This window comes from Neovison vison, chromosome 3 (assembly GCF_020171115.1).
Source record: "Neovison vison isolate M4711 chromosome 3, ASM_NN_V1, whole genome shotgun sequence".
Taxonomy (NCBI): domain Eukaryota; kingdom Metazoa; phylum Chordata; class Mammalia; order Carnivora; family Mustelidae; genus Neogale; species Neogale vison.
Window position 1 is genome coordinate 43192260 of NC_058093.1, and position 26786 is coordinate 43219045.

The 26786-nt window shown below is 48.2% G+C and overlaps 1 protein-coding gene across 6 annotated transcripts in view; it reads left to right on the forward strand.

Moving 5' to 3' along the window:
* AGAP1 (ArfGAP with GTPase domain, ankyrin repeat and PH domain 1) overlaps positions 1 to 26786 on the forward strand; it is a 515463-nt gene that overhangs the window by 424779 nt on the left and 63898 nt on the right. For all 6 annotated transcript variants that reach the window (XM_044241902.1, XM_044241903.1, XM_044241904.1 and 3 more), the window contains 3 exons: positions 11972 to 12126; positions 15242 to 15332; positions 23890 to 24112. In XM_044241902.1, coding sequence (XP_044097837.1) covers positions 11972 to 12126; positions 15242 to 15332; positions 23890 to 24112 — 469 coding nt within the window. The remainder of the gene's footprint in view (positions 1 to 11971; positions 12127 to 15241; positions 15333 to 23889; positions 24113 to 26786) is intronic.

Consider the following 26786-nt stretch of genomic DNA (forward strand, 5'->3'; position numbering starts at 1 on the left):
TGCTGGTCAGTGATGAATGGTACAGATTAAGAACTCCTGCAGATCAATTAAGATTGGAGACCCTTTCATGGAAAGTAACTCCCGAATTGACTTTTAGGGGAGAAAAGTGAGGGTACTTGTCTTTCTAGCCATCAGCTTTTCAAAGGGTAACCAAGACACTGTCAACCAACCCCACAGCCAGCAGTAGCTAGGGGCAGCCCCAGGGGCAATACAGGGCCCGCCCAGCACAGCAGAGCCCACACATGCCCTCCACCAGAAGATTGGGGACCCTGGAAAGTGACGAACATCAACTAGAATGAGTAACAAATGATAAATGCGCAGAGCACTGCTTAGGAACCACATAAATCAAAACAGCAGATACCTCTGGGCTCCCTTTCTCTTTCTAAACCAAGAGCTTGGGCCTCAGGCTTTCCTGCAGTGCCTTGACCATAAGCAGATGCCCGGAAGTTGCTCGAACATCTGTCTTCTCCATCCTGAAGTGTCGCAGTTTTGGATCTGTTTATATTTTTTCAGGAGATTTGTCTTAGGTACTTTCCCTAATTTAAGAAATGCCTGGCACCCATGGCTTTGGAAGCCAAAGCTGATAGAACAGAGTTTCGTGGTGCCCAGCTCTCAGATTGCTCTCCCGGCTCTCTCTAATGTGTTTGGAAAATAAGAGAATCTTCCCATGACAACAGCAATTAACATCCCTAACTTTGTGACCTCCCCCTGGGGACTCGCTTCTTCACAGAATTAATTCTGCTCATGTCCTAAATTAAGCCACAGTACAACACCTCTGTTGGACTCTGGGCTAAACAAAGATATTTACCTAATTCAGAGTTTGCAAAAATATTTACCTAAATACCACAAACTGAGTATGTTCATAATGAGCAGAAATAATGGTGTTTTTTTTTTTTTTCCCTTTTCTGCTTAAAATTAACTTCTGGAGCAGGAGGAGGGAGTGTTTTTCTATGTATTATTTAGTGCCCATAGGTCTTGGTTCTGCACAACCCTAGACCATATTCTTTAGGCTTTCCTTCACATTTATTGTGTTCTATGAAAATGGGAGAAATACTGAAAATAAATAGAAACTGACTTTTTGTATTATGGTGGGTTTGGCTGAAACCTTAAACATGTGGTTTTCGTAATGAAGTAAAAGATCTAGACCACGTGCTTATGTGATATATGCTTTGAAAGCGGAAGTATCTCAGTATTTTACAAAATGCGTGGCTCAAAAAATTAACGTAAAATTAACATAAAAGCCTGGGCTGCGTACAACATAACCACAAGTGATCTCGCCGCATGTAGATTGTGGTAGACCTGAGGAGGGGGCAGAACGGCAAATGCATCCCCTCCCTGTTTCCACCTTGGACCAGCTGACAATGACTGTGTGCAGAGTTACATTAGGAAGGATTCTGAGGCTGCATCAGGCTCTTCAGGATCCATTATGGATGTCTTCCCTGGCAAAAGAAAGGGAGGGACAGCACGCCTCTGTCATCCCAGGCCAGCCTCGTGCCTCCCTCATGCTTGAAGCTGAGATCAAAGGGTGGGATGGGCTCCCAGTTGGCAGGTGGCAGAGCAGGAAGGGCAGAAGAGGGAAGCTCGTTCCCGGAGAGGACCACAAAATTGGAAGGACGTGAAGAAAAGACAATGTGGAGTTTCAGGCAGAAACTGGAAGAAACCGATTGCTATGCTCACTTGGTAATGAGAAAAAAAAAAAAATGACTGAGCCAAACATTGAAGTGACTATTAACCTGTTAATCCAGGTACTGTGATAGATCCTAAAACAAAAGTCCTAATTCTTGATCAACAGAAGCCTGGAGTGGAGAAGACCACTGTTTGACTGCAGGCCTTGGTTATTTCACAGTCAGAACACTTTTAAATGGTGAGCAGCTGGGAACCCTCAGGTTCTGTGGATCCTGGACTCCTCCCTTGGCCCCCTCTTCAAGGAGACCTGTCCCTCGGTGCAGAGCAGCTCATCCCTGCAGAGTTGAGAGAACACATTCTCATCATGGGTTTGTCATGACCTATGTCAGGAAGGATGCTTAGCCTTACAGATAGCGCTGAGCATGGGAGGCTGGGTTCCAGCTTAGTAGAGGCGCTCAGGAGAATGGACTCAGGTGCCCCATCCTGCCAGTAAGACAGTGACAGACACGCTGACCCTTCTAAACTCAGAAGAGATGTCCTTGCTCGTGTCAAACCTGCATCTCAGTTTCAAGCAGTTGTGTGTCCCCTGGGCATAAGGGACCAGGTTGCCTGGGCCTTTGTAAGAACACAGTGCAGTTGCTCTGTTGCTCAGACCCACCCCTGGAGACAGGCTCACATCTATCTGGTTCTTCTCCCCTTCCACCCACTTGCCCAAAACGCATACCTGGTCCAGGCAGTCTCCTGTTGGAAACAGCTTCCAAATGTAGAACAGTTGCAGCTGCTTTAAGTCTTTAACCCTTTGTCTGCTAGGAGTCCGCAAAAATAATTGATGACTGATTGGCCCATTAACCTTTAAAAAAAAAAAAAAGTTTGACAGCCCAGACTTGTGTAATGAGGAGGGATTCCTCGTGAAATCAGTCTGATGGCTGAGTTGCTTGCCCCTGAGGAGGCAAAATTAGCCCCACGGGGCCTCGTCTGCATAGAAACTGGACGCAATTAGTGTAATATCCGGTGTTATTAATGTCGTTTGGAATAATTGGGCAGGTTGATTTCGACAGGTTCATGGCGCTAAAATACTATTATAGTGGACCTCTCCGCAGCTAACTGTTAAACACGGAAAACTGTTCAAATCCCTGCGAGCCCAATCACAAAACTTTATTTAGCAGCTCAGCCCTGGAATGTCACGTCGCAAGACAACACAGTTCTTCATCCCCAGCCGTGGATATGCGGCGCTCTGATATCCCCGCCCAGGGGCCGTGGACCAAAGATTACTGGTGACGCATGCATCTGACACGAAGAAGCCCACTCGTGACGTCCGCGCCAGCAGGCCTTCTGGCAACCTGAGTTCTATTTCTACAGGATAAATTAAATATAAGCCACTGTAGTTGTCACGAGTTTGTATTAGTGAAAGGAATAATAGCAAGTGTATGTTCTCAGGGTCCACGTGCACACTCTTCACATTTTAAATGAGGGTGACAGTGAAGAGTAATGTTCAGTCTGTCTTTCTGACTGATTGGCCTCACGCTGCCAATTACTGTTTTTATCATTTTTTATCTAGTTGCGTATAACTAAAATATCACTGTGCCACTTCATTATGGGATGGAATCCTGCTCGTCCATCGGTGATTCGAATAAGGCCATATCGCCAGATAGAAATTCATGTTCATCCGTTAAGAAGACGGGAAAATGTCCAAAAATCTGCTGTGAATGAGTGTAAACAGTCACTGCTATTAAGCAAGGATTAAATCGAGAGATTTACTAAGCGTTGACCCTAGTAGGATGCCTGGTTAGTCTGTCCCAAGTCTTCTGTCCCCGGGATGAGTCAGGATTGAGTTTGAAACAGGTGGCTGCAGCTGGCTAGAGGGGAACCTAGAGGGCATCCAGAGCACCCATCACTCCACTTTGCTGGTCAGCAGCCTTCTTACTTCCCCTGGGTGGGGTGGGGGTGGGTCTCGGCGTGGAGGGGCCAAGGTAACTGCATCTGTGGGACATAGCTTGACAGGTCCCCAGTAAGAGAGGAAAGAGATCATTGGCCCCAGCCCAGTTATGAAAACCTGGAGAAGGAAACTTGACATGTGCCACCCACCCCCAGAACAGAGCACAGCAGCCAAGACTGTCACTTGCTCTGATGATCCTGGTATAGATGGGACTGTCCTCCTCCTGGTGCTAACCGATCACTGACGATGGCAGCTGGACAGTCCCCAGCTTATGACTGACACACCCAAGGGCATCACGTCCTGGGAGCCGTGACAACAGCTGGGTGGATGTGTGTCATCCCGTCCCCTGGCATTCTCCAACTGGACGAGCTTAAAAGAATCGACGCTAGTGACAAGCTGGGTAGAGATTTTAGGGAAACTCCTTTTTAAAAGTTCGCACACTTTGCTTGTCTGACATAGGTAACAAGGAAAAATAGCAGAAAGGTCACTGGGAAGAGGAGAGACCCTTCCAGCTCCCATGGACACCCGCCAAGAGTTCCTTTCCTTTAAATGTTTGTTTTCAAAAAGCAAAGAGCACTACTAGCCACTTTAAAGAAAGAAGAATAATTAAAGGTAATGAGATGATGGCGATAGGTCTTTTTGTATTTTTCCTAACACAGAACTAGAGCCTGACATTATTTGTTTTGTATTTATTATTCCACGCAGTTTCATTGCAAAGAAACAAAGTATCCCTTCATGGAAATTATATGTAGTGTGATTAAAAATGCAATTGCTCTGTAATCCTTGTTCTTATTTTGTTTTAATCTAGGGAGGCAGAGAAAAGCCATACGGCAGATATAATTCAGTTTTGAAATTCTAACTGTATCTCTGTTAATATATTACCCCACCACCACCACCAAAAATAAAGCCACATAAAGACATTAATATCTGGGGAAGCATATTATGCCATAAGCATCAGCTGGGACCCCTGTGAGGACAGCAAGTAGACCCCTTATTTGGAGTCTCAACCCCTTATTTGGGGAGTGAGGCATCCCTGCTGCCCAGCTCCTTATAAAGACACCTTCACCAGGGCCCAGAATCCAAAAGAAGGCTCACCCTCACTGGGGGTGCCTCGTTCCTGGGACAGTGCCAGAGTTCTATCCACCTTCTCCACACAGGCTGGACCCCTCTCCTCCAACTAGCCCCAAGGTTTTCATTGGCAGTCCAGCAAGGAGCCCCATCAGTGTGGCCCATCTTGCTAAGGCCAGCCCAGCGCCAAAGGCAGCAGCATCTGTCGGGAGCTGTTGCTGGGGCCCTATGGGCAAGACTGGAGGGCCCATCTTCTGCCACATCAAGGCTCAGCAGTTGGGGTAAAAGAGAAAACTTCCCCCAAAGAAGCTCTGTCAGTGTTTGACAGCATATTGAGCTTCGGCTTAGAATGAGTCCCGTCGGAGACCAGTCCTGACACTCCCACCTGTCCTGTGACCCCTGGGCCTCAGTGCACGCTTCCAGATACCTTAGAAACAGCACATACACACAGATGTCACAGTGACCACACTTACCATGACACCACACTTTGTCCTCATTCGTGGCGTCATTATTTCCGTGAATGTGTGCCTTTCCAGGTTGGCAGTCACCCCCAGGCCTTCCCCTGGGCAAAGCACAGTGTCCCAGATGAATTGGAGTCTTGTGCGTTTGCACCGGTGGTTCTTCGTTGTTTCATGAAACTTGTGCTTTCCAGGGTTGTTGGGGCGACCCTTGTTTTCTAGACACTTCTGGTAACCTTGCCAGTCTCACACCTCTCCTTGAGAGCCCATGTCCGCCATGCTGGGTCACAGGATGTCTTGCATCCATTTGGTCTGTGCTTTGCTGATTCTTATTGTTGTTTCATTACAGTTAGCAGACCCAGCAAGGGTCTCAGCTCCCAGGAGACGAGGCGTGAAACCCTCTCTGGCTGCTTGCATACTCTGGTTTGTCCATCACCTTGAAATGCAGGGTGGGCTCTGCCCTTCACCACCTGTTAGCAGTGACTGCAGGTTCCAGTGATCCTTTGTGTAGTTACTTTAACGACGAAGTCAAAGTGGCTTATTCACAGTTCTTCGTATCCTTCCCTATCACAGATGGAAGGAAATATATATTTGTAAACAGATATATTTACATATGATTTGTTTTTTCTAGTGTACAGAAATGCAATTGATATTTCTTTATATTGGTCTTACATACCATCCATTTACTAACGGTTGTTCTTATTTTTCATAAATCTAAATTACTTGTGGTGTCCTATGTAAACAATCCTGCAATCCATGATTTTTTTTTTCTTTCCAGTGTTTAGGTCTTCTATTCTCTGGTATATCTTGGCCCCAGGGTTGAACAAATGCTGTTACAGTGAGCATCTTTGCTTTGAGTACCCTTTAACTATAAGAAGTGATTGCTTCTGTTCGTCATTAAGAATAATGATGCTACGGGTTTGATAGGTACTTTTTGTCCAACTAACGGGGTTCCCTTCTAGTCCTGGTTCAATTATAGATTTTGGTCATATATCTTTTTCTTATTTAAGTGTTTCCCCCTTCTGATTTGGAAGGTGCATCTTTTACTTCTTTTTTTGTAGAGACTGACCCTGGTACTCTATCATATGTGCCTAATGCTCGTCCTTCACGCCCTTACAGATGAGTACGCCACCCGATAACACATTGGTTCCAGTGTCTCTCTGCCAGCCTGTCTCGGGTACTTTGAAATGAGACTTTATTCGCAAAAGTAGTATCTGACACAGGTTTTGCTTAATGTATCTACGTCTCTATCTGTTCAGCTGTTCACCAGTCCTTCCCTGGTCCTGGCTTGTTTTCTAGACACTGCTGAAGAGCATATTTGTTAGCAGCTCCTTCAGCGAGTCTTGGTAATAGACTCTTTCTACTGTTTGTTTTTTTTTTTTTCCACATAAAATATGTTCCACTCTTCTTCTTCAGAGAAGGTTTTCCAGGCTCCCATGCCTTGACCGACATTATTTTCTTCCAGGACTCGAGGGTATTATCCCTCTGTCTTGAAGTTTTGGTTGTTGCTCTTGAGATAATCTGTCATCCATTCCACTGCCATTTTTTTAAGAGCAGCCTGCCTTCTCTTGCTTTGTGTTATTATGGACCCTTTTTTGTCTTTAGTTTTCCATGGTTTTGTAAGCTTCTGGTATGGTTCTTCATGGCTGCGATCCTTCCTGGTTGATGCTGTTTGCCCTGGCTTAGAGCCCCCTATCATTCACAGTCCCGTGAGGCACCCACCATTTACCTGGTGGTCAGGTATGCATCCCACCTTCCACATGCCCCATCATTTCTCTTCCACAGCAGCCTCACTGTGTCCTCTGTTAGTCCCTCTGTCCTCCGGCTCTTCATTAGCCTACCCCACCCCCTTGCAGCTCCTCCTTCATCCTGTGGTGGTGGGGGGAGGGGGGTTGTTAACAGTATCATTCAAATTTCCAAAAGAACTATCCTTTTTTTCTACTCTGCCTGATCAATTTTCATGGTCTCCTTTTGCCTGAAAATTTAGGGTTCCATTTTTTGTGTTTATACATTTCAAGCATAGTTACTTTAAATTAGGTATCTGTAATCCTTTGGATCTAAATTTACTGTCCTGTTTTCTTTGTGTTTAGTGTCTTTGGTATTGAGTTCACATGTGGTCAATTTTTGTGGAATGCTTTCCTTGCAAGGACATGCCAGGAGCCAAGGAGGCTCTACAAAGACAGGGCCGATGTCCCCTTCCCATCCTGATTGCTTGGTTTGGGGGGAGTCACTCAATGTTCTCTCTCCCACCTTATTATGACCACCTTGTTTGTTATGCCACCAAAGGTGTTTGCCCCTTAGGGTGGTGCTTACTTATAGGCATTTAGCTCTCAGTGCTCACTGTTCTGGTGTCTGAATTCCTGGGGCCTCGGGGATGGGGAGAGAGGGTAGGCTGGGAGATTGGGCCATCGGTACGATAACAAGTACGTTTTGTGGAGAAGCCCTGCATATGTCTGTCCACCATATTGCAGGGCAGTATGGTTAGCAGAGTGTGTGGAAGCCATGCTCAGGCTGGTGCTCCCCTGGGAGGAATGTGGCACACAGTCATCACATGGTAAACTCCAAGCCAGAGCCAGGGAAGCAGTCAGCTGAGGGCCAGAAGTAGGGGAGGCAGAGAACCCTGCAGGGCAGGGAGTTCGGTAAACAATGCTGTAACTAAGAAGATGGCCATGGGAAGAGCGGAGAAGGTGGGATCTGGGTGATTTTGAAGGGTTATGGCAGTTTGGTTTCATGCATGGTAATTTGATGTGAGGACACAATATTTAAAGAGTATCTGTGGGCATTTTTTAAATTCCACAAATGATTAGATCTGGGGGTCAGAGCTACAGATCTGAGAATTGTCCACATATATCAGAAGTGACTGTCTATGTTTTGGAAGGAAATGAACCCTCAGAAGTGGTGAGGGGGTGGGAAAGCCATGAACTAAATTTGGGGTGGTCGGCAAAGGAGGGCTGGGTAGGAGGAGAAGAAGCTGTGATTTATAAGCTAGAAAGAAAATCCTGAGCCTGGCAAAGCAATGGCCAGCATGCTGAGCTGCAGCCCCCCCTTCCCCTAGGGCAGACATTGCTAGTTGAGCGTAGCACTCATTTTCCAGAAGCCTGAAGCCAGCCTTGGGACCCTCCACACGGAGGCCTGGCTGCTGCTCAAAGCCATATGTTACAAAAAAGTTGAAAAACTGTCCTGCGTCCCTCCCGTAGTGAGTATAAAGGGCCTACAGGTCATCTCTGAGAAGCTGAGTTTCCTCCAGGCTCCCTCTGAAGAGGACACACAACAGGGGATTAACTTCTCAAGGGTATGACGTCCCAAAGTTGGTTGTTCATCTGCAAATAGCTCCGACAGGGAGAGAATCTTCTGCAAGTACAAACGGGAATGTTGGGTGGTGTAGAATATGCTAGAAAAGGAAACTTGTGTCCAATATTAGTAGCCGGAGAAGACAAATGGTAGGATTGACTTTGGAAGTGATGGAAAAGCTCCAGAGGAGATGTAGCAAGAGTTCCATTTGGAGATCTGCAAGAAATGAAGTCCGATATTCCTGTAAATGCTTAACTATGTTTATTCCCACAAGTAGATTTGTCATACACAGGTAAGTTCTGTTTTCATAATTAATGGGACAAAGCCAGACTCTACTCTAGCAGTTGAATCTGAAAGTCTAGTCTTTGCACGAGCTATGACGAGTGTTTCAGTGGAGAACTCTCCATAACAGCTAGAACCAAACAAAAAGTATTAGTGTTCCTGCGCCACAGACCCCCATCAGTGTGTGCCCCTGCGCCACAGGCCCCCATTAGTGTGTTTCCCGGCGCCACAGGCCCCCATCAGTGTTCTCACTGCTTTGTGATGAATCATCTGAGGTTATGTGTACACTAGTGCCGCCTAGACGATGTCTCCTGTGTGCCTGAATCCTTGCCCCCCTCGCGGAGCCCGGCAGTCACACACCTGAGCTGTCATCAGTGGAAAGCAAGCTCAGTTCTTTCCCTTAGTTCCAGGGGAGTAGCCAGTGATTCTGGCTAGAAAGCTTTGTGGCAGACCAGTGATGCATGAATTTAACTGAGAAACTAATGGTTATAATATTTTTTTCCCCTGATAGGTTCAAAAAATCCTGATCAGGGGAACTTTTGTGGCGCATTTGAATTTCACAGATTAAGACAAGTGTGAGCCTATTGGGTAGATGTAATCAACAATTGTCACATTGCACCGTGAATTAGCAAGTTTTTCCCAGTGGCCTGACTATGACTTAAGTTGTTCTTTCTTATCTCGCCTACCAGTTCACTGGGGTGGTTTTGCATAAAGTACATGAATTCAGGGTACTATCTTACAGAATTTAGTATAGAAGAGATTGTAATTTATAGTGTTGGGACATTAAACCCTGTGGATCAAGAAGCTAGACCTTTAAGAATCCACAGATGTAGTATCTCAGCCAATAATTGCAAGGTACACTTGTGGGTCAGTCATGGGAGACCTATTTGAAAGTCACAGCGAGGTTTTGGGTTTGTTTTTGTTGTTGTTGTTGTCTTAAGATTTTAGTTACTCATTTAGAGAGAGGGAGAGGCAGAGAAAGAATCCCAAACAGACTCCACACTGAGCCAGGCCTGACATGGGGCCCGATCCCAGGACCCTGAGATCATGACCCCAGCCCAAATGAAGAGTTGGACACTCAGCCAACTGAGCCACCCAGGTGCCCCCACAGCTAGTTTTTAAGATGAAAATCCCAACAAGGCTGTAAGTGTCCAAGGGCATCCGGGGTGGAGGGGGAACAGATCCCCTGCCTTCCTCCCCCTCCACCCTGTTCCATAGCAGATCACTTCTCTCTTCTGTGTTAACACAGGGGTCATTTGTTCTCCAGCTCAAGAGCACAGTACATTGGGGTAGAATTTCTGATGCCCCCTCACTTCTGAACTCTTAATCACCATCTCTCCAGAACTCAAGTCATAGAGAGTTAGGAAGTGTGGCATGCTCACCTACCCCACAGGCAAGCATAAGACACCCCCCACCCAGACCCCTGCATCCTGCGATGCCTTCCAGAGGCCCTGCCCTTGCCCTTGCCCCTGCCCCTGAAGGGGCATACCCTTCAGCCCTTTCTCCGAGCTCTGCCAGTCTTCTCCACAGGAAGCCCAGCTTTTGGCCCCTTTTGGTGGGAGGGCCTTCAGTTCAGCCAGGGCCATGCCTGACCTGCACTTGGCACCTGCATCCCACAATGCACTGCATCACAGGAGCTTTGAACAATGCCAGGATTGTCATAGACCTTTGAGAAGCTGTTGGGAGCACTGGACCCTCTTGTCAGACAGATGTCAGTCACGTTACCTGAGACCAGGTGCATTTGTAGAAGGCCTTCAGCAGTGGTTTGGCCCGTGGACATACCCACCTGCTCTCCTTCCAGTGCTATTCAGAGTTGGTTCCAGCTCCCTGAGGGACTAAGTTCTAAAATAGTGACTTTATATGGAGCACAGTACTGTTATCATCAGAATGCGTATAGATGCTGTGTAAATGTGGCATAGCCTTGTTTCCAAGGCAGTTCAAGCTCCTTTAGGGAAGTGGTTGCCCAGAGCTGGTTGTGCATTAAGAACGTTCTGGTTCCTAGGTCGGATGGGAGGGGTCCGTCCATCACAGTGGTTGAGGCCACTCCTCTCCTGAGACAGGGAAGCAGGGAAGGACATGATGTGCAGGATAGCTCGTCTCGGGGCTGAAGGATTCCAGGGAGGCAGGGCTCTGGGAGAACAGCCTCGAGAAGGGCAGGACTGACCTGCAAAGGGCAAAGGTCAGGCGCGGGAAGTCAGGGGCTGGGAGGGCTGCTCCAGAGCCGAGAGTGTGGAAGATCGGGGCTTGGTGTGGTAGATGTGCCTACATGCGGGTGACAGTGGTCACCTAGGCAGTGGTCTGCTTGGCAGGTCTCAGTGGTTCTCAGTATGACTAACAGCTGCTCACAGGGCGCTTGTAACGCAGCTGCTTCACAGTCCAGTGCCTGCAAACTACAGCTCACGTGAGACGTTGTGACTAAAACTCGAGCTCGAGATCTCTCCATGGTTGTTGGTAACTCACCATGCTGCTTTTATGTGGTGCCCCTTCTGTCTCCGTGGCAGTAGCGGGGCTAGACAGAAACAGAGGGTCTCCCGTGGCCCAGGCTGTGTCAGCCTCAATGGCACATGTCACTAAGCCAATATGTAACACTGTGGAGTGGGCGGCCTTTCCCCCCAGGTTAAGGGTACGGAAGTGAGCCTCGGAGGAGTCAAGAATCTGTCCAAAGACCCCACCATGGCAAGTGGTAGAGCATGATTTGATTGCAGGTCCCACTGTTCCCTGTGCAGATGGTCACCCCAGTGGCAGCCGTGATGTCGCCTCAAATCACCTGGAGTTCCACTCACTTTCCAGGCGGAAGACAATGGAATGAAAGCCTTCCTCACTGAAACGGGTCTCCTGCCAATAAATAGCAGAAACCCCCAGGTGTCCCCGTTTGCCGTTGGTCAGTCTGTGGATCTTCACACAGGTGCCTGAGAGAAATCAAGACTCTACCCTGAGATTAATGCCATTAACTGAATTTTCACCCCCACAGATCTCTCAATGGTGCAGTGAGTGACCGTATTATTTTCCTGAGTGGCTTCCTCTGTGCCCAACACAGAGACACGGACATCACACACTGATTTTCATTTTTCCTCATCCCCCGAGCACTGATTGAAACCCAGCTAAACCATGCTGGCTTTAGGAACCAAATCTTGCGTGTTTGGAGGTCTGTGGATTCAGATCTCCGCTGTGTAGTCGGGCCGTCCTGTGTGTGCCGCCAGCCCCATGCAGGCGCGATTGAACCCAAAGGCACTTTTATGACCGAGGACGGGCAGAGGGGCTGCGATCTCATGAAAGCTAAACTCTTCATCCCCACCACTCTGTGTTTCAGAACAAGAAGAAAACTTTGAGTTTATCATTGTGTCCCTCACTGGCCAGACATGGCACTTTGAAGCCACCACATATGAAGAGCGAGATGCGTGGGTCCAAGCCATCGAGAGCCAGATCCTAGCCAGCTTACAGTCATGTGAGAGCAGCAAGAATAAGGTAAGACCCTTAGCAGGCTGCCCCCCGAAATCAAGAGCCACTGATCGTTAAAGGGAAGTGGAGGCCCGGAGGAATGCCCAAGGGAGGGGAAGCATCATATGATGTGTGTGACTGACAGAAGCCACTTATTCTTCTGGAGTGAAAAGCTAAATAATTGAAAAGAATGAAAAAACACTTTGTGTCGATACGTATCAAGTATGAGTATCCTAGCCTAACCATGTTCCTGTGGCAGAACATCCCATTTTACATCTTGACTCTCTCAACTAATCCCAAAAAGAAAGCATTGACCTTTTCATGGTGGGTGATGAGATCTTTTAAACTCTTGTAGCTTATGCATCGACATTGACTTTGTTTTAGGCAGAATACACTCAGGAGAGGAGAGGGAGACTTAAAAGATGCACTGTTCTCTTCTCGCAAATGCACAAAATTCAAACCCATGTCAAGTTAGAACACTGACTCTTGCTACAGAAGTAAAGGAAAACAAAAGCCGCATAGATGAATCTGCAGGGCATCAGGCGGGAGGTGGGGGGTGGCAGACAGCGTCCACTCTGTAAACTCTGCTGATGAAGCCCGCTGTGTGCTTTCTTCAGTCAGCAGAGGTGATTCTTTGCAGTTGTTTAGCCAGAAAAACAAAACAAGAAACTGTAAGCTGCGTTTCCTAGACCACTGCTGGGGATGTTCCCATTATGGCTTTTTTCTCAGTCATTGCTTCAGTAGGGTAGATGTTTTCAACCCCTTTTCTGGGACATTGTAAAGTCTCGAAGAACGTTTTGACTTTTTAAACTATGATCAACCAGAAAAGGAGAGAAAGAGCATTGCCCACCAATCTGCCCCCTCCATTTGTGACCATTTGAAGAAACCTCTGCACGATCCTTTCTCAGCTTAAGAAGGGAGTCGTCTTTCAGAAACGTGGAGTGTCTTACCTTATTACCCTCTTTAACCAGGATAAACCAGACCATAGTCATCGTTATTATAATGCAATTTGCTTCTTTTCTTTAAAGATGTTTTATACCAGGGTGGGGAGGATCACTGCCTTTCCTCTCCGAGAACCTTGGCTTTACTGACTCACATTCACAGATGGGGCTTCTGAAGCAAATGCAAGGAAGTTTCGGGATCTCCTCATGGACGGGGATTGACGACACATATCCACACAAAACATGGGACTCTAGTTTCAGAACAGGAGTGGGGAGAGCATGTGGTCGAACAGACAAACACATCCTCCAAACCTTAGACACGATCATGGTATTTTGGTATTTTACATCAGACTTGAATCCATGCCACACCCTCCAGATTCAGGAAGATACATCTCCTGTCTCCTATTTCCATGTCACGCCCTTGCCGGACTCTTCCCAGCTCTTTGGGAGAACAGACAGCATCACTCTGGGCATGACACAAACCCCTGCCTACAATGCTGTTCCCTTTCACTCTACCAGCGCTCTTCCTTGGAGGACTCATGAGCACCAGGGAAGACAGACTCATACCTGTTCCCCTGGGTGTTTGCTGAGTAGGTGTCAAAGTCTACAGCATGGAAGTCCCATCCAAGGAAAAGCTGCAGGGAAAATACAGACTCAAATGAGTATGAAGTCTAAGGAATTTTGGCTGCTTGTGGATAATGTAGGCATGGGCATACATATGCTGTAGAAGTCAAACAGGCAGACAGACAGACAGACACATCCCTTTGTGTGCACATACTCCAGAAGCCAACATAAGTTGTTAAGTACACTTTGGATTACTGGGGTATCCAGCCAAATGGGAAAAAAATCTTAATAATGCAGTTATACTGATTAGATAATAGATACAAATAAATTATAATTTATGTTAGTAAGCAGTCGGTTGTTCCACATCAAACAGTTTGACATGTGATGATTCAATTTGTGAATTCTGATATAAAAATCCAGCTTATTTTAAGTATTCTTTGATACTTGTTATGTTTAACCATTATTAAATATATGCATTGTTAGCCTTTAGAAACAGTACCTGTCCTGGGGTGCCCGGCTGGCTCAGTTAGTAGAACCTGCAGCTTTTGACCTTGGGGTCATGAGTTCAAGCCCCATGTTGGGCATGGGTTTACTTTAAAAATAATAATAATAAAGTTAGCTTAAAAATAGTACATACCCTTGTACCTAGCACCTCTGCTTCCAAAACTTTGCCATCAGTAAGTAATAACGAATGTAGGCAAAATTTTAGCAATGAGTTCTTTACAGCACTATTTACAGTGGAGAAAAATTGGAAACCACCTAAATGTCCACCAAAGAAAACTTCAGAAAGAAATTCTTATAAGTGGCGTGAGATCCAGCCACTCAAAATGATGACATGGGAGAATGCAGGGTGGTATTGAGAAGTGACCCCATGTCTTTAGGCTAAAGCATAGGTTCCAAAGCAATACAGGCTGGCCTTTTTTTTAAAGTACATGTATGCATACAGGTGTGCTTTTGAAAACAGGTTAGAAGAATAGATATCATAATGTTGCTAAAATGAAGCATGGATGATCACATCAACGCTTGTAAATTCTTAAGTTGTTCTTTCTCCCTTGGGTATTTCTTTAACTTGTAGAGAGAAGAGGGCTAAGTATCAGTTTAAGAACCAGTGCCCCTCCTTGCCCTCCACCCTCCTTAGTGACTTTGTTGCTAGAGCAACTGAGATACTGTTAATGTGAAAAGTGCATCTCTAAGGCATGAAGTGTGGTATGGACGTGGTTTCCTGCTGAGGAATCATGAGATGTGTCTCATGGTGCTGATTAAGCCCTGACCCATGGCTCATAAGCAGATTCTTTCCCCTTCTTCCATCTTCAGAGCAAGCCGACCCGACAGGGCATGCTAACCACTTCCATCCCCCAGGTGGCAGTTGGTCTGTGTTCACTCACGAATGATCCAGAACTTACCTCTGTCCTCGTTCCTAGCAGAGTCCCCTCCCCTGACAGGTCTTAACGCAGGGCACACAGCTTTCTCTGGCGGTCATGCTTTTCCCCAAAGACCTAAGAAGAGGAGCGGCTGCTTCAGATCGTCCTCATCCTAAATCTGCTGACACACAGTTTGGCTTTGCCCCGATGTTGCCAGGGGCTGTGCCAGTGTCCCCCAGGCTTCTCACCTCTTGCCTTTTTTCCCTCTATGCCCAGTCCCGACTGACGAGCCAGAGTGAAGCCATGGCCTTGCAGTCTATACGAAACATCCGCGGGAACTCCCACTGCGTGGACTGCGAGACCCAGAGTAAGTCTGGGCGGGGGAAGGCAAAGGCACACAGGAGGTGGGGCAGTCTGGTGACACCCAGGGCACAGTGGACCCATGTCAGTCCTTTGGCACATAAGGTTCATGACGTGACGTGATGACTTTTAAAGAACTGAAATATTCATGTTTGGATTTTATTTGAACACAGTACCCTGCACTCAAGCCTAGGTTTGCCTTCTGACTCAGGCTTCCTGATGAGCAGTGGTCAGGCCAGCCAGGGGTTCGGCTGTGTGCCCAGATTCAGTGCCATATCCAGAAATTAACCTTTTGCTCCATTAGTGATCATATGCTTGTTTGCTTTTTCATAAAAATGCAGCACAATTGTTAATTCCTGCCCAGAGATTTCTGGGGTCAGTTTTTTTTTAATTTCAAAATCATATATTCTGGATTTTGGCATCAAAGGTGTTTATTTTTTTTAATGTGAAAGTTATTGTACACTAAAGCCTCTGATTAAACTGATAGACTTCATTTTGATTGCTTCGTGCCTTGGAGTGACCCAGTTTCACTTTGTGCTTCCTGCTGTCCAGCACAGAATACAAGGTTTTGACAAGAGGGAGATCCAGTTGAGACCAGGTGAAAGTCACTGGCCCCAGGCTCAGTGTCACCTGGGAATCAGAGGCATGTAATGTGGTCCTGGCCATCCTGGAGCCCAAGCCCAGTGGGCGAGGCAGGACCCAGAGACCACAGAACCTGCCACCATGGAGAAGGGCTGTTACAGGGAACACAGCAACTCAGGCAGACTTTCTGCAGAAGTTAGTGTTTCGAGGGGCATTGGAAACTCATGGGATCCGAACAGGTGGCTGGAGGGGTCATGGTATCAGGGAAGCAGTAGGACATGCACCTGCTGCTCAGGTTAGGGGCTGGCTGGAGCCAAGGAAGGTGAGGATAATGGAGTGGGTGGAGGGTGAGGATGCTAAGTGGGTTGGAGGTGATGATGCCAAGGTGGGGGGAGATGAAGATGCTGGAGTACGGGAGGTGAGGATGCTAAGTAGGTTAGAGGTGAGGATGTTAAGTTGGGGGAGGTGAGGTTGCTAAGTGGCAGGGAGGTGAGGATGCTGGAGTGGGGGGAGGTGTAGGTGCTAAGTGGTGGGGAGGTGAAGACAGTGGAGTGGGGGAAGGTGAGGATGCTGGAGTCGGGGGAGGTGTAGGTGCTAAGTGGAGAACATTAGAGCCTTTATCTTCATCTGTAAACACTGGGAACTCCTTTGAGTTTCAGAGCAGGAGTGAGATGAATTCTGAGCTGTGCTCAGGGAGATTGGCCTGGCCGTCCCATCTCCTATAGATTGGAACAGAGCAGTAAAGGAAGGAGGAGGCCGCTCTCGGGGATGGTCACGTAAACAGGAGGAGGTAGGCACTAACTCAGGTTGTTAGGTGAAAGGGAAGTGGGGAACCCCTCTGAGAAGCCACTGTGCTGCAGGGCAGGAACAGGAAGGGTCACCAGGCCCATGTCTGTGGTCCCCAGGGGAGAGAATGTGTCTCTTCTTCAGGTGTCTTGACAAACTTCTCTAAAGTATCTTCTTTTGTTTAAAGGGCCCCTGGGTGGCTCGGTGGGTTGGGCCGCTGCCTTTGGCTCGGGTCGTGGTCTCGGGGTCCTGGGATCGAGTCCCGCGTCGGGCTCTCTGCTCAGCGGGGAGCCTGCTTCCCTCTCTCTCTCTCTGCCTGCCTCTCTGCCTACTTGTGATTTCTCTCTGTCAAATGAATAAATAAAATCTTTTAAAAAAAAATGAAATTTACTTTTAAAATGTATTGTGAAAGAAGTTATAAGAGAGTACTTATTAAGTGTGTTTTTAATCACAAAGTTGTTAAAGTAAGAATTTTTAAAGCTGTTAGAGCCTCCATTAGGAGAAGCACCTACAACTGTTTCCACCATACAGTCAGAGTCCCTTAGGGACGATTCCGTGGCTCACAGGCTTCGTGGTATGAGCCACACTGGAGGTCAAGAGTCCCTTCTGGGAGCAGGTGGGTTGCTCGAGTGCTGAGGTGTGGGGTCGGGGGCGTGGAGCAGTGGGGAAGGGAGGCTCCTAAGCAGATATGCAGGGATGAAAGGAGCCATCCTTGTCCAAAGGTGACAAGTCCAGAGAAAAAAGAGATCACGAGCTCCCATTCCTTAAACACTTTGTCTCCTTCAGGCCTGTGCCAAACCTGCCATTGCGCTCTTTCTGTTCTTAAGACTGTGAATGTTGGTGCTGCGGTCAGCACCAGTTACAGGGGAGGAGACGGGAGTCTGAGGGGGGAGTTAAGTATCGAGTTCTATATCCTGTGCCACAGAAAGAGTAAGCGGAGCTCCTTGCCTCCCTGCTGTATTTTTTCAGAGAATAAGATGGGGGGACAGAGATCAAGGACACCAGAAGGGGACACTTTAGCAAAGGCTTTTTGTTTTTAAATCAAGATACCCAGTTTTGGAGAAAGTGCTGGTAAGGGCCCCACCCACACTGTTGATGACCTGTAAAACCTCCCTGAGTACTTTGGCAATGTACCTAACAAGCCTCAGGCAGGTGGATGCCCTGCACTCCAGCAGTGTCCTCTGGAGACCAAGCCCATGCAAATGCGTAAAAGGGCGTAGAAATGTCGCTTCACGGGTGTCCATCACTGCGCTGTTGGCAGAGTAAAGAACCAGAGCACCCCCAATGTGGGAGACTTGAAGAACCATTCATGGTGGCGTCTGCTCAGTGCAGTAACATGTGCAACCTTAAAAAGTGATGGTAAAAATTAATAACGTTATGTAAAAAAAAATACATATTAATTGAGATGGAGAAACTTTATAATGCATTGGAAACAACAAAGAACTTGGGCAGTAAGTCAAGGAGACCCTAGTGAATCATTTCAGGAATTTAGGTAGAAAAGATCTGTAAGGTTGCACTCCAGAACGTGGACCCCACCTCTTTCTGGAAGTGGTAGGGTATGGTGATGTGGGTCGTCTAATTGTTGTAGAATGGGCACCTGTGTCTTGGGAAATTGGATGCTGAGTAGCCTGTATTTCGGTGTGTGCAAGTACACACACACATTTGTCAGTGTGTCAAACTTTAAATGTAAGGTCATTTACATTGGTCAAACATGAAATGGTCAAACATTAAATGTAAGGAGAGGCTCTGGTTTCTGGGTGTTGAAGAAGAAACGGGGTCAAGAAGAGGTTGCTGCTTTCTGCAGAGCCCTGGAGAGCCCGATTTCACCCAGGGACCTGGTCCTGCCTGCATCTTCCCAGGGAGGGCACAGGACACTTCTGCAGCCCCCAGCATCACAGCTAGGAGGTCATCCCTCATGCTTCTAGAGGGTTCTGGCAGGAGGGGGTGGGCCTGCCAGGCCACAAACGTGCGGGATGCTTCCTTGGGTTCCATTGGGATCGAGGCTTCCCTGCTTTGCTGCTAAAGCCAAAACACAGGAAACTGTGTCCTTCCCTCTGCCTGCAGGTCCTGGGAACTGGGTCCAGTGTTTGGTCCTTCTTTCTGATTAAAGGTCTTTCTCTTTTTATTTGTTTTCTGGTTTTGGTTTGGTTTGGTTTTTTGAGAAAAGAGACATTGGGAATAAGAAAATGACTTTTTGGAGTCCCAGATAGCTTGGTGGTCTCTGTGGAGAGAGGATCAAGTTAGGGGAGAGTGGCTGCTCTATCGGCCATGATGGGCAGCATGCTAGTAGAACAAAAGACACTCCTGTCCTCCATAGCATTGCTGGGGACAGAGGCGGCGGTTGGCTCCAGCTCCAGCCATTAGGGAATTAGCCGATAAAGGAAGCGTTCCAACCCCAAGAGTTATTTTTCATAGAAAGTGCATAGGTAGATTGTTCGATGAACAGAAGCAAGAGAGAGACTTGTGCATTTTTTTCACGTAAATATGCACAGATAAAAAATAAGTTGACTGTGATCGAAGTGGGTCGTAGTTCCAAAGATTTTCTTTCCTTGTCCTTTGTACTTGACACCTGCCTTTAAATGAGCCCATTACTGTTATCATTTTAAATGGATCTTTAGAGAGGCTTGAGGGGGACTTGAAGGTGTGGCCCCCCCTTGGCTTTCTGTCCACCTGAGAGCAGGGCCCTTTGCTTCGTGGTCCTGTGTCTGGGGATCATGTGGGAGGAACCCTGGGCTCCAGGTGCCACAGACGCCTCTCTGGATGATTCCACTGGCTTGTGAACACCCCCCTCCCAGTTCAGTTGTGTTCTCTTGGGGCTGAGGGGAGTAGGGCTTGACCATTTCCATGACATGTGGGATTGGGAGCTCTTGGACCCCCCGCTACCCACCCATTGTTCTTCCTGAGAATGTGCTAAACTGCCGGCAGCTGCCTGTCTACACCTGATAAGCCCCAGACCAGGCTGTGAGCTTCCTTAGTTCAGGGGGTCCATCGGTGGAGGGAGGCAGTGCTGCAGTGAGTTTGGAGAACGATAGCAGCTGTCCCTCGAGGAGCTGCAGCCTTCAGCCATCCGTGCTTCTGGGAAGTCCTACCATAAAGATAAGGAACATGGCCCAGACCGATCAGACGGTGGGAGTCTTCATTCAGGGCACCTGCTGCCAACTCTCCACCAGGAACATGTTCGGCAAAGTCCATCCTCCAGAGCCCTTGAGAACCCAAGAGCTTGGAGCCCTGGCATGGTGGTTGCCAGTAGGCCTGACCTGCATGGACAGACCCGTAGAGGCGATGCAGCCTTTCCACCACTCCAAGACCCCTCATCCGTGATGCCCTCCTTCTCTTCCTGGGCAGAGCTGATCCCTCTCTCCTGGCTGGTCCCCGCTGCCCTGGATAGAAATTAGGGGCGTGAACTCCTCCCACCATGTTGTAGTGATGTTGGGAGCAGCTTTGCTGGTGTCCCACTGGACGTCTGGGATCCTGTCTTCTGTATCTTTATGGACCCTGGACCTGCACACTGGAGGGGACTCTACTCCTCTCTCCCTTCCCCAGTCTCTAGACGTCTCAGCAAAACCCGTAGTGGGAGCACATCAGCCTCTCACTTCTGTTGCTTGCTTTTTCCAATAGGCATAAAAAGAAACTGCAAATTATATAACTATATATTTTTAAATTACAAACAAATTATGCAGTTATGTCTGTAAAGACATCCTTGGGGCTTTGCCCACATGTTCCCTCAGAGAAGTCTTCTCCATCCATCACTGGGTTGAAATGACACACGTGGGTCCATCTCACTCTTTCCCTAGCCAGGTTTTCTCATAACACACACTTCCCCGACACCTGGTATGTTTTTCCTGTCTTTTCCCTGTTGGTCTGCCCCATGGAATCGAAGCCCTCCACTTAACCCTCAGGACAGGCCCCACGGGGAATGAGCATCATTAGCCTCGTTTCCTAAGCGAGGCCTACAGCACAGAAGACGCTTCAAGGGGCAGGTGGGCAGGCTGGTGGGGTCACTGCCCTGAGACACTGGAGATAATCCAGGGCTTTAAGGCCATGCTGGACTCGCCTGTAGGCCTGATGTTGGCAGCCCAGGCTGCAGCACCCCAAGGCATCCTGGTGGGAGTGAGGTGTGTGACTCAGCAGTGTCCTTGGCAATGTGGGGATGCTGACAGCTGTCAATACCTTCTCACCTATTGGAGCAGAGGTGAAGCTATCCCCTCCCACCCCCTGCGGCCCCAGTGGACATGTCCCTGTAGCCACTGGTCTTCCTGAGATGCTGGAAGGTCACAGCAACGCTTCACCTCCCCACCCCAGCTCCCCCCAACCACTCTCGGTATTTCTGATTTCCATGGAGATCTGCATGCAGTCTTTGAAATGTGTCCTGCATGTGCCATCCTCCTCCAGGGGATGCTGCACCAGGCTGGTCTCAGAAGCTTGGAGGGGGAGGGGCTAAGGCAGCACTATATGGAGTTCCAAACCAGGCGTTGGGGTCATTGGGATCCTATGCCCATGGGGTAACTCAGAATGGTTGCGGAGGTCGGTGGAGCTTGGCACCTACTGAGGGGATCTTTCCACAGTCCAAGTGAGTGGCACGGGGGCAGCGGGGACAGCATGTAGAGCTTTCACCCACTGTGCACCATGATGGGTGGTGGTGGGCACTTGGGCCTCGTGGCATCCTAGTGCGTGGGCCCCACCTCCACCAGCCCTGGGGAGGGGGCCTTTGCTCTAGTTGGGCCATTCCTTCCTTTGCCTGAAACTGGCTCCCTGAGGCGGGCTCTGCGGAGTCATGAACGCGAAGAGTTTGGTGCCCCCAGCTCTGCCCAATGCAGGGTGGGTTTTGCAACATGAGGCACATGTGTGTGAAGGTCTCCCAGGAGCAGCTGGAAGGCTCCCATGAGGAAGCGAGCTGTGTGCTGAGGCCAGCAGGAAGAGATGGTGGCCACGCAGAGGGGCGCAGTATGTGGGTATCAGGGAACTGAAGGGCTCCTGAGAGACACACACACAAAGACAGGCTCACTTCTGATCCTGCTGGTCAGGATTGTGGGTCGGATCCAAAGGCCAGAAGGCCAGTTGAGAAGGGGCCAGATATGGTCAGATGCACCAAGGAGGCCACAGGCCAACATGTAGAACACAGCCTGTGGGGCATTGGAAGGCGAGACCCCAGATGGGAGGCCACTGCGTCCTGGTGGTGATGGTGGCATGCACCAGGGCAGGAGCGGTGGAGACAGGAGGAGATGAACATGAAGACTGAAGGACTTGGTGATAGGCTAGGGGGTGATGGAAGGATCAGGCTCGATTCCCAGAATTCCAGCTTGAATAACTGGATGAATCTGTGCCATTGGCTGGGATGGAGCTGTCCCTTGGAGGAGACAATGTTCAAGGGCAAAATGTCGACGGGGAGGTACTTGCATGTTATTTCCAAGTGCAAATGTGTGGTGAGCATTACAGGTTCTATTCGAGAGAGAAGCATATCCATGTTCATTCCTGAGGTGGGCGGTGTCTGTGGATAGTTGTTAGCAGTTGGATCATACTGGGATCCACAGGTTAGGTAGAGTTTGCTTGGAAGAGCATGTAGAATCAAGAGATGAGCCTGCAGAGCCCCCTGAAATAAGGGACAGGTTCAGGAGGAAGAATTGGGAAGGAAATCAAGTTGGGGAGCCAGACAGGTGCTAGAAAAATCCAGAGATGGCATTGACCAAAAAGCCATCTAAAGGCAGTGTTATAAGAAGTTTCCAGAGGTCAAGTAAAATGATGGCTGAACACCGTCCTGATCTTGCTCACCCTGATGACATTGGCTGCCCAGCTCCAAGGGGAAGTTGGGGGTCGGGGGCCAGACTGGGATTGAGAGGTGCAGACTCAGAGGTGGCCAGTGCAGGAGTTGGGCTATGAAGGGGCACAGCGGGGGTGTTCCGCAAACTGTTCACCACCCCATCCTCTTCTCTCACCACCCTACAGGGCCCAGGCCAGCCCTCTACCGTGTAGCCTACCCTCCGGCACCTGCTACGGTCAACCTCTTCCTTCCATGCCGCCTGTGCATTTATTCTTCCAACTCTACTCTTCAGCTAGTCTGCATTTCCTTATTCCGTTTATTTTATTATTATTATTTGGGACATATGTCTCCTTCTCCCAGCCAGAACATCTCTAAGGCACAGACCTCTCTTCTCCTGTATCCCCCCATGGTATCCATCCCCACCTCCCAGAGTTTGTATTAGATATGAAGGAAATGGCTGGCTGATTTCTGATGAAGTAGCACAAGGCCGTTCCTGGTTTTTTGTTGACTCAGGTGTACCTGGAGTAAATCTTGATTGTCCCTGGATAATTTAAGCCTTCCTTGGATCTGTTGGTAGTTCAAGCCATTGACTGTCCTGGTGAGCCCTGTCTTCACAAATCAGCTGCAGATTCTAGCACAAAGCCAACCTTGGGCTTGAGTCCAACATCTTCAGAGCTGCCAGCCACTTTCACACAGGGAATGATCCATCTCAAGGGATCCAGTGGTGTTCTCTAAACTCATTTGTTCTTGTTGGTGTGTTATCACAGCCTAAAGCATCACCATTCATTCTGCAGGTTAGGGTTGATCCAGCTGGGTCATGACCTAACCAGTGGACCCTGCCCGCCATCTTGCCAGCCATGATAGATTCTTCCAATGGTTGCCCTTGGAAGAATCACTGAAAACCATGTCTTCATGGTAGCATGCCTGCCTTTGTCTTTGAAAGTTGCAAACATGTCCATCATATGACTAATGAAAACTCTGATGTGCCTAGAGTTGCAGGAATGGCTGGTTACGAAGGACAGTGTAGCTTTGGAAGTCCTCTTGAGCATTCCCTCACTCTCCCTCTGTGAGCAGCTGTCCCCCGTGGATGCCAGGTCACATACAGTTCTTTCCCATGTGCATTGGTACTCTCGAGGGGGTTGCTCTGAGGTGTTAAAATGTACATCTCTGTGTCCAACCCAGTGCCTGCACCTGTTCGTCATGTGGGAAATCCTACACTTTGGCTGAAGCCAGGTTTTTTTAAAGGTATCCCCAACATGTCAAACCTTTCAAAATGCCTGAATCAGCATGGAGGACTGGCATGGGCTCCATGATTCTAGGGAGGGATGTGAACATCCCTTCACACCGGATGTGAAGTCCGGTAACAGGCCTTTTTGTTCCTGAGATGCTGAGGGCAGTTGGAATGAGTAATGATGGTCTGACGGTCCTCTTCCCACAGATCCGAACTGGGCCAGTTTGAACTTGGGAGCCCTCATGTGCATCGAGTGCTCAGGGATCCACCGGAACTTGGGCACCCACCTTTCTCGAGTCCGGTCTCTGGACCTCGACGACTGGCCCATCGAGCTTATTAAGGTGATGTCATCCATTGGGAATGAGCTGGCCAACAGCGTCTGGGAAGAGAGCAGCCAGGGGCGGACGAAGCCTTCACTGGACTCCACAAGGTAGGGACGTGGGCAGCTGTGTGGCTCTGGGTCCTTCTGCCGGCAGTTCAGCCTCGGGAAGTGACCTTCATGACAGCCCCCCACAGCCACCCTGGCGACCTGTAGGAATGCGGAGGGGCCGGGCCACGGAAACATCTGTTTTTAAAATTGGTTTTCAGCAGGCATGGATAATTCAGACTCCTTAATTTTTTATGTTTGTTTTTAGACCTTGGGGATTCCTCTCCCCCTCTTAGAAATATATTAAGCTTCCAACCTTATGAATATATCACTTTAATTAATACATTTCTAATAGGAGTAAGCTGTGCTGTGAACACTAATTATGAATTTTTGATTCTTTAATTTTGTGATTCTTCTGTCTTTGATAAGCATCTCCTCAGTTGGTTTCCCTTCCCACCCCCACAGACCCATAGCAAGCCAGTTTACAGTAACACAATATATTTTATTTTCTAAAATATATTTCCAACACAGTTAATCAGCCAAGTATGGCGTAACGTATGGTGACTCCTCATTAACGTTAATTGTTACCCAGTGTAAAAAACGCATTTATTTTGAGCCCATTTATTTTCTCATTTTTCATTTACAGCTATTATAAACCGTTTTTGAGTACACATACATATTTAATGTACCTAAGAGGTGATAAAATGGCATGTCTTCCAAGAAAGCCTGCTTCACAGAGGCAGAGTGGGCCATCGGGTCCCTGCAGCTGCCCCCAGGAGGAGGCGCTCATGGTCACATCCCCCACTTTCTTGGTGGGGGGGGGGCAGTACTCACTTTACGCTTTTACTTCTCCTGTGTGTGTGTGTGTGTGTGTGTGTGTGTGTGTGTGAAGAGGTGAAGGGAGAGAAGGTCATTAGCACTTTTTAAATTCCTCTGGCTTGTTTTGCTGGTGATGAGACAGCATGAGAGTCCACACAGCCATCTGCATTCGGGCCCCACGTGATGCCTAAGAAGTCGGTTTCGTCTACTAAGCCATGATCCTGTGCGAGGAGTCGGTGGATTTTTTTTCATGAATGCTGAAAAATGAATTTGTGGTGCCACCTTCGGTTCACTTTAGAGAATGAAGTTGGTGTGTTAGGAACCTATTCTTCTCGTACAGTGTCCTGTGGGGCAGGGGCGAGGGGAGCAGGAGCGCCCAGAGCCAGCCTGGCATCGCCTCCATTTTCTGGGCGAGCTCGACCACGCAGTACCCATGTAGGCAGCTTTCCTGCAAACTGAAGGAACGATAGGCTTCTTTAAACTCGTGATCTTGATCAAGAACGTAGGAATTAACCATCAGTGAGGAGCATTCTTAAAAGACGAATTTGTGCATTAATATCTTTTTTTTCATAGATGTAGTTTCCTCGGAGGACATGTAGGCCTAACAATGAAATAAGATTAGAAATTGGATCAAGTTTCATGTAGGAGTGCAGAGAACTTTGAAATTGTTAGGAAAAACAATTACTCCTGCATCTTCCTGTTTTATGTGTAAAAGAAGCATATTATTATTTTTAGTTTCCAGAATTGGGCAAAAGTTGGTTTTTCCATCTGTCATAATTAGCCACCATTTAGAGTGTTTAGGCAACCAAGACAGGGGTTGATATTTTTAACTGGTAAATATTTTATAAGAATCTCATCTTCATTCCTAAGTGAGGGTTTTGCACATGCAGGCACTTGACTCCTCTAACCTGTGTATTTGATCTGAGCTCTTGAGTGCATGACTTCTCTTCTCTCCATCATTATCAGGGGCTTCCTTTCCCACAAATGGGGTGATCACAGCGAAGTCCCAGCTCTCCATTGGTCCCATTCGCTGTCCTAAGGGGCTGTCCCAAGTGGAAGTGCTCCCCCACCCCACCCCACCACCACCCCCCGCAAAGTCTGTGGTGACAGTGATGCTGGGTTACACGGCAGTTCCAAAGAACATGAACCTCTTTGAGAACTGAATATTTCCTTGTGCCTTTAGTTATTCTGTCTGGCAGTTTCGTTTTTAAATTAATATTCAGCAAATAGTCACTGAGCACTTTCTCATAGAAAAGAAGTGATATGTGGTGATTATTGCCCATGGTGACTGATGAATGTTGATGAATGTTCTCAGGGCCACAGCTGAGGGTGCCGGGACTCTAGAGGATTCACTCATGGGAAGTTCTTACAACCACTGTGCTCCGGGGAGGTGTCACTGGCCAAACAATGTCTGAGCTGGACTTGAAAATGTGGGGTGATGTCTAGGCCTGGGTAGTGTGGTGTGCAGGAGTGGACGTGGCCAGGCCAAGTCCGGCCCACAGGAGAGTGTAGAAACTGGGCAGTCACCAGCCATGGGGTGGGATCTTCAGGTAAATGAGGAGGGGTAGGGGCTGGTAAGGCCAAAAGAGAGGAAAGGCCTGGCTGAGCCTTTGAGCCAGGGGTGTATTATAACAGTGACTCTGGGGTTTGTGTGTTCACGTGTGATCCACCTGTTCCCAAGAGGACTAGAGGCAGCCAGCGGCATTGCTGGAAGGGATAAGATGATGCAGGGAGGCCCATTGGAAGGCTATGGTCCTGGTGGATCCTATGAAGGCCATAAATGCTCTGTCAAAAATATAAAGAAACAACTCAGCATAATAGCACAGCAATAATTCAGACACCCACCATCTTCACTACCTCATGCAGTCTCCTCGAACAGAAATGAAGAACTCCAAAGTTTGGGCTAGAATTTCCATGT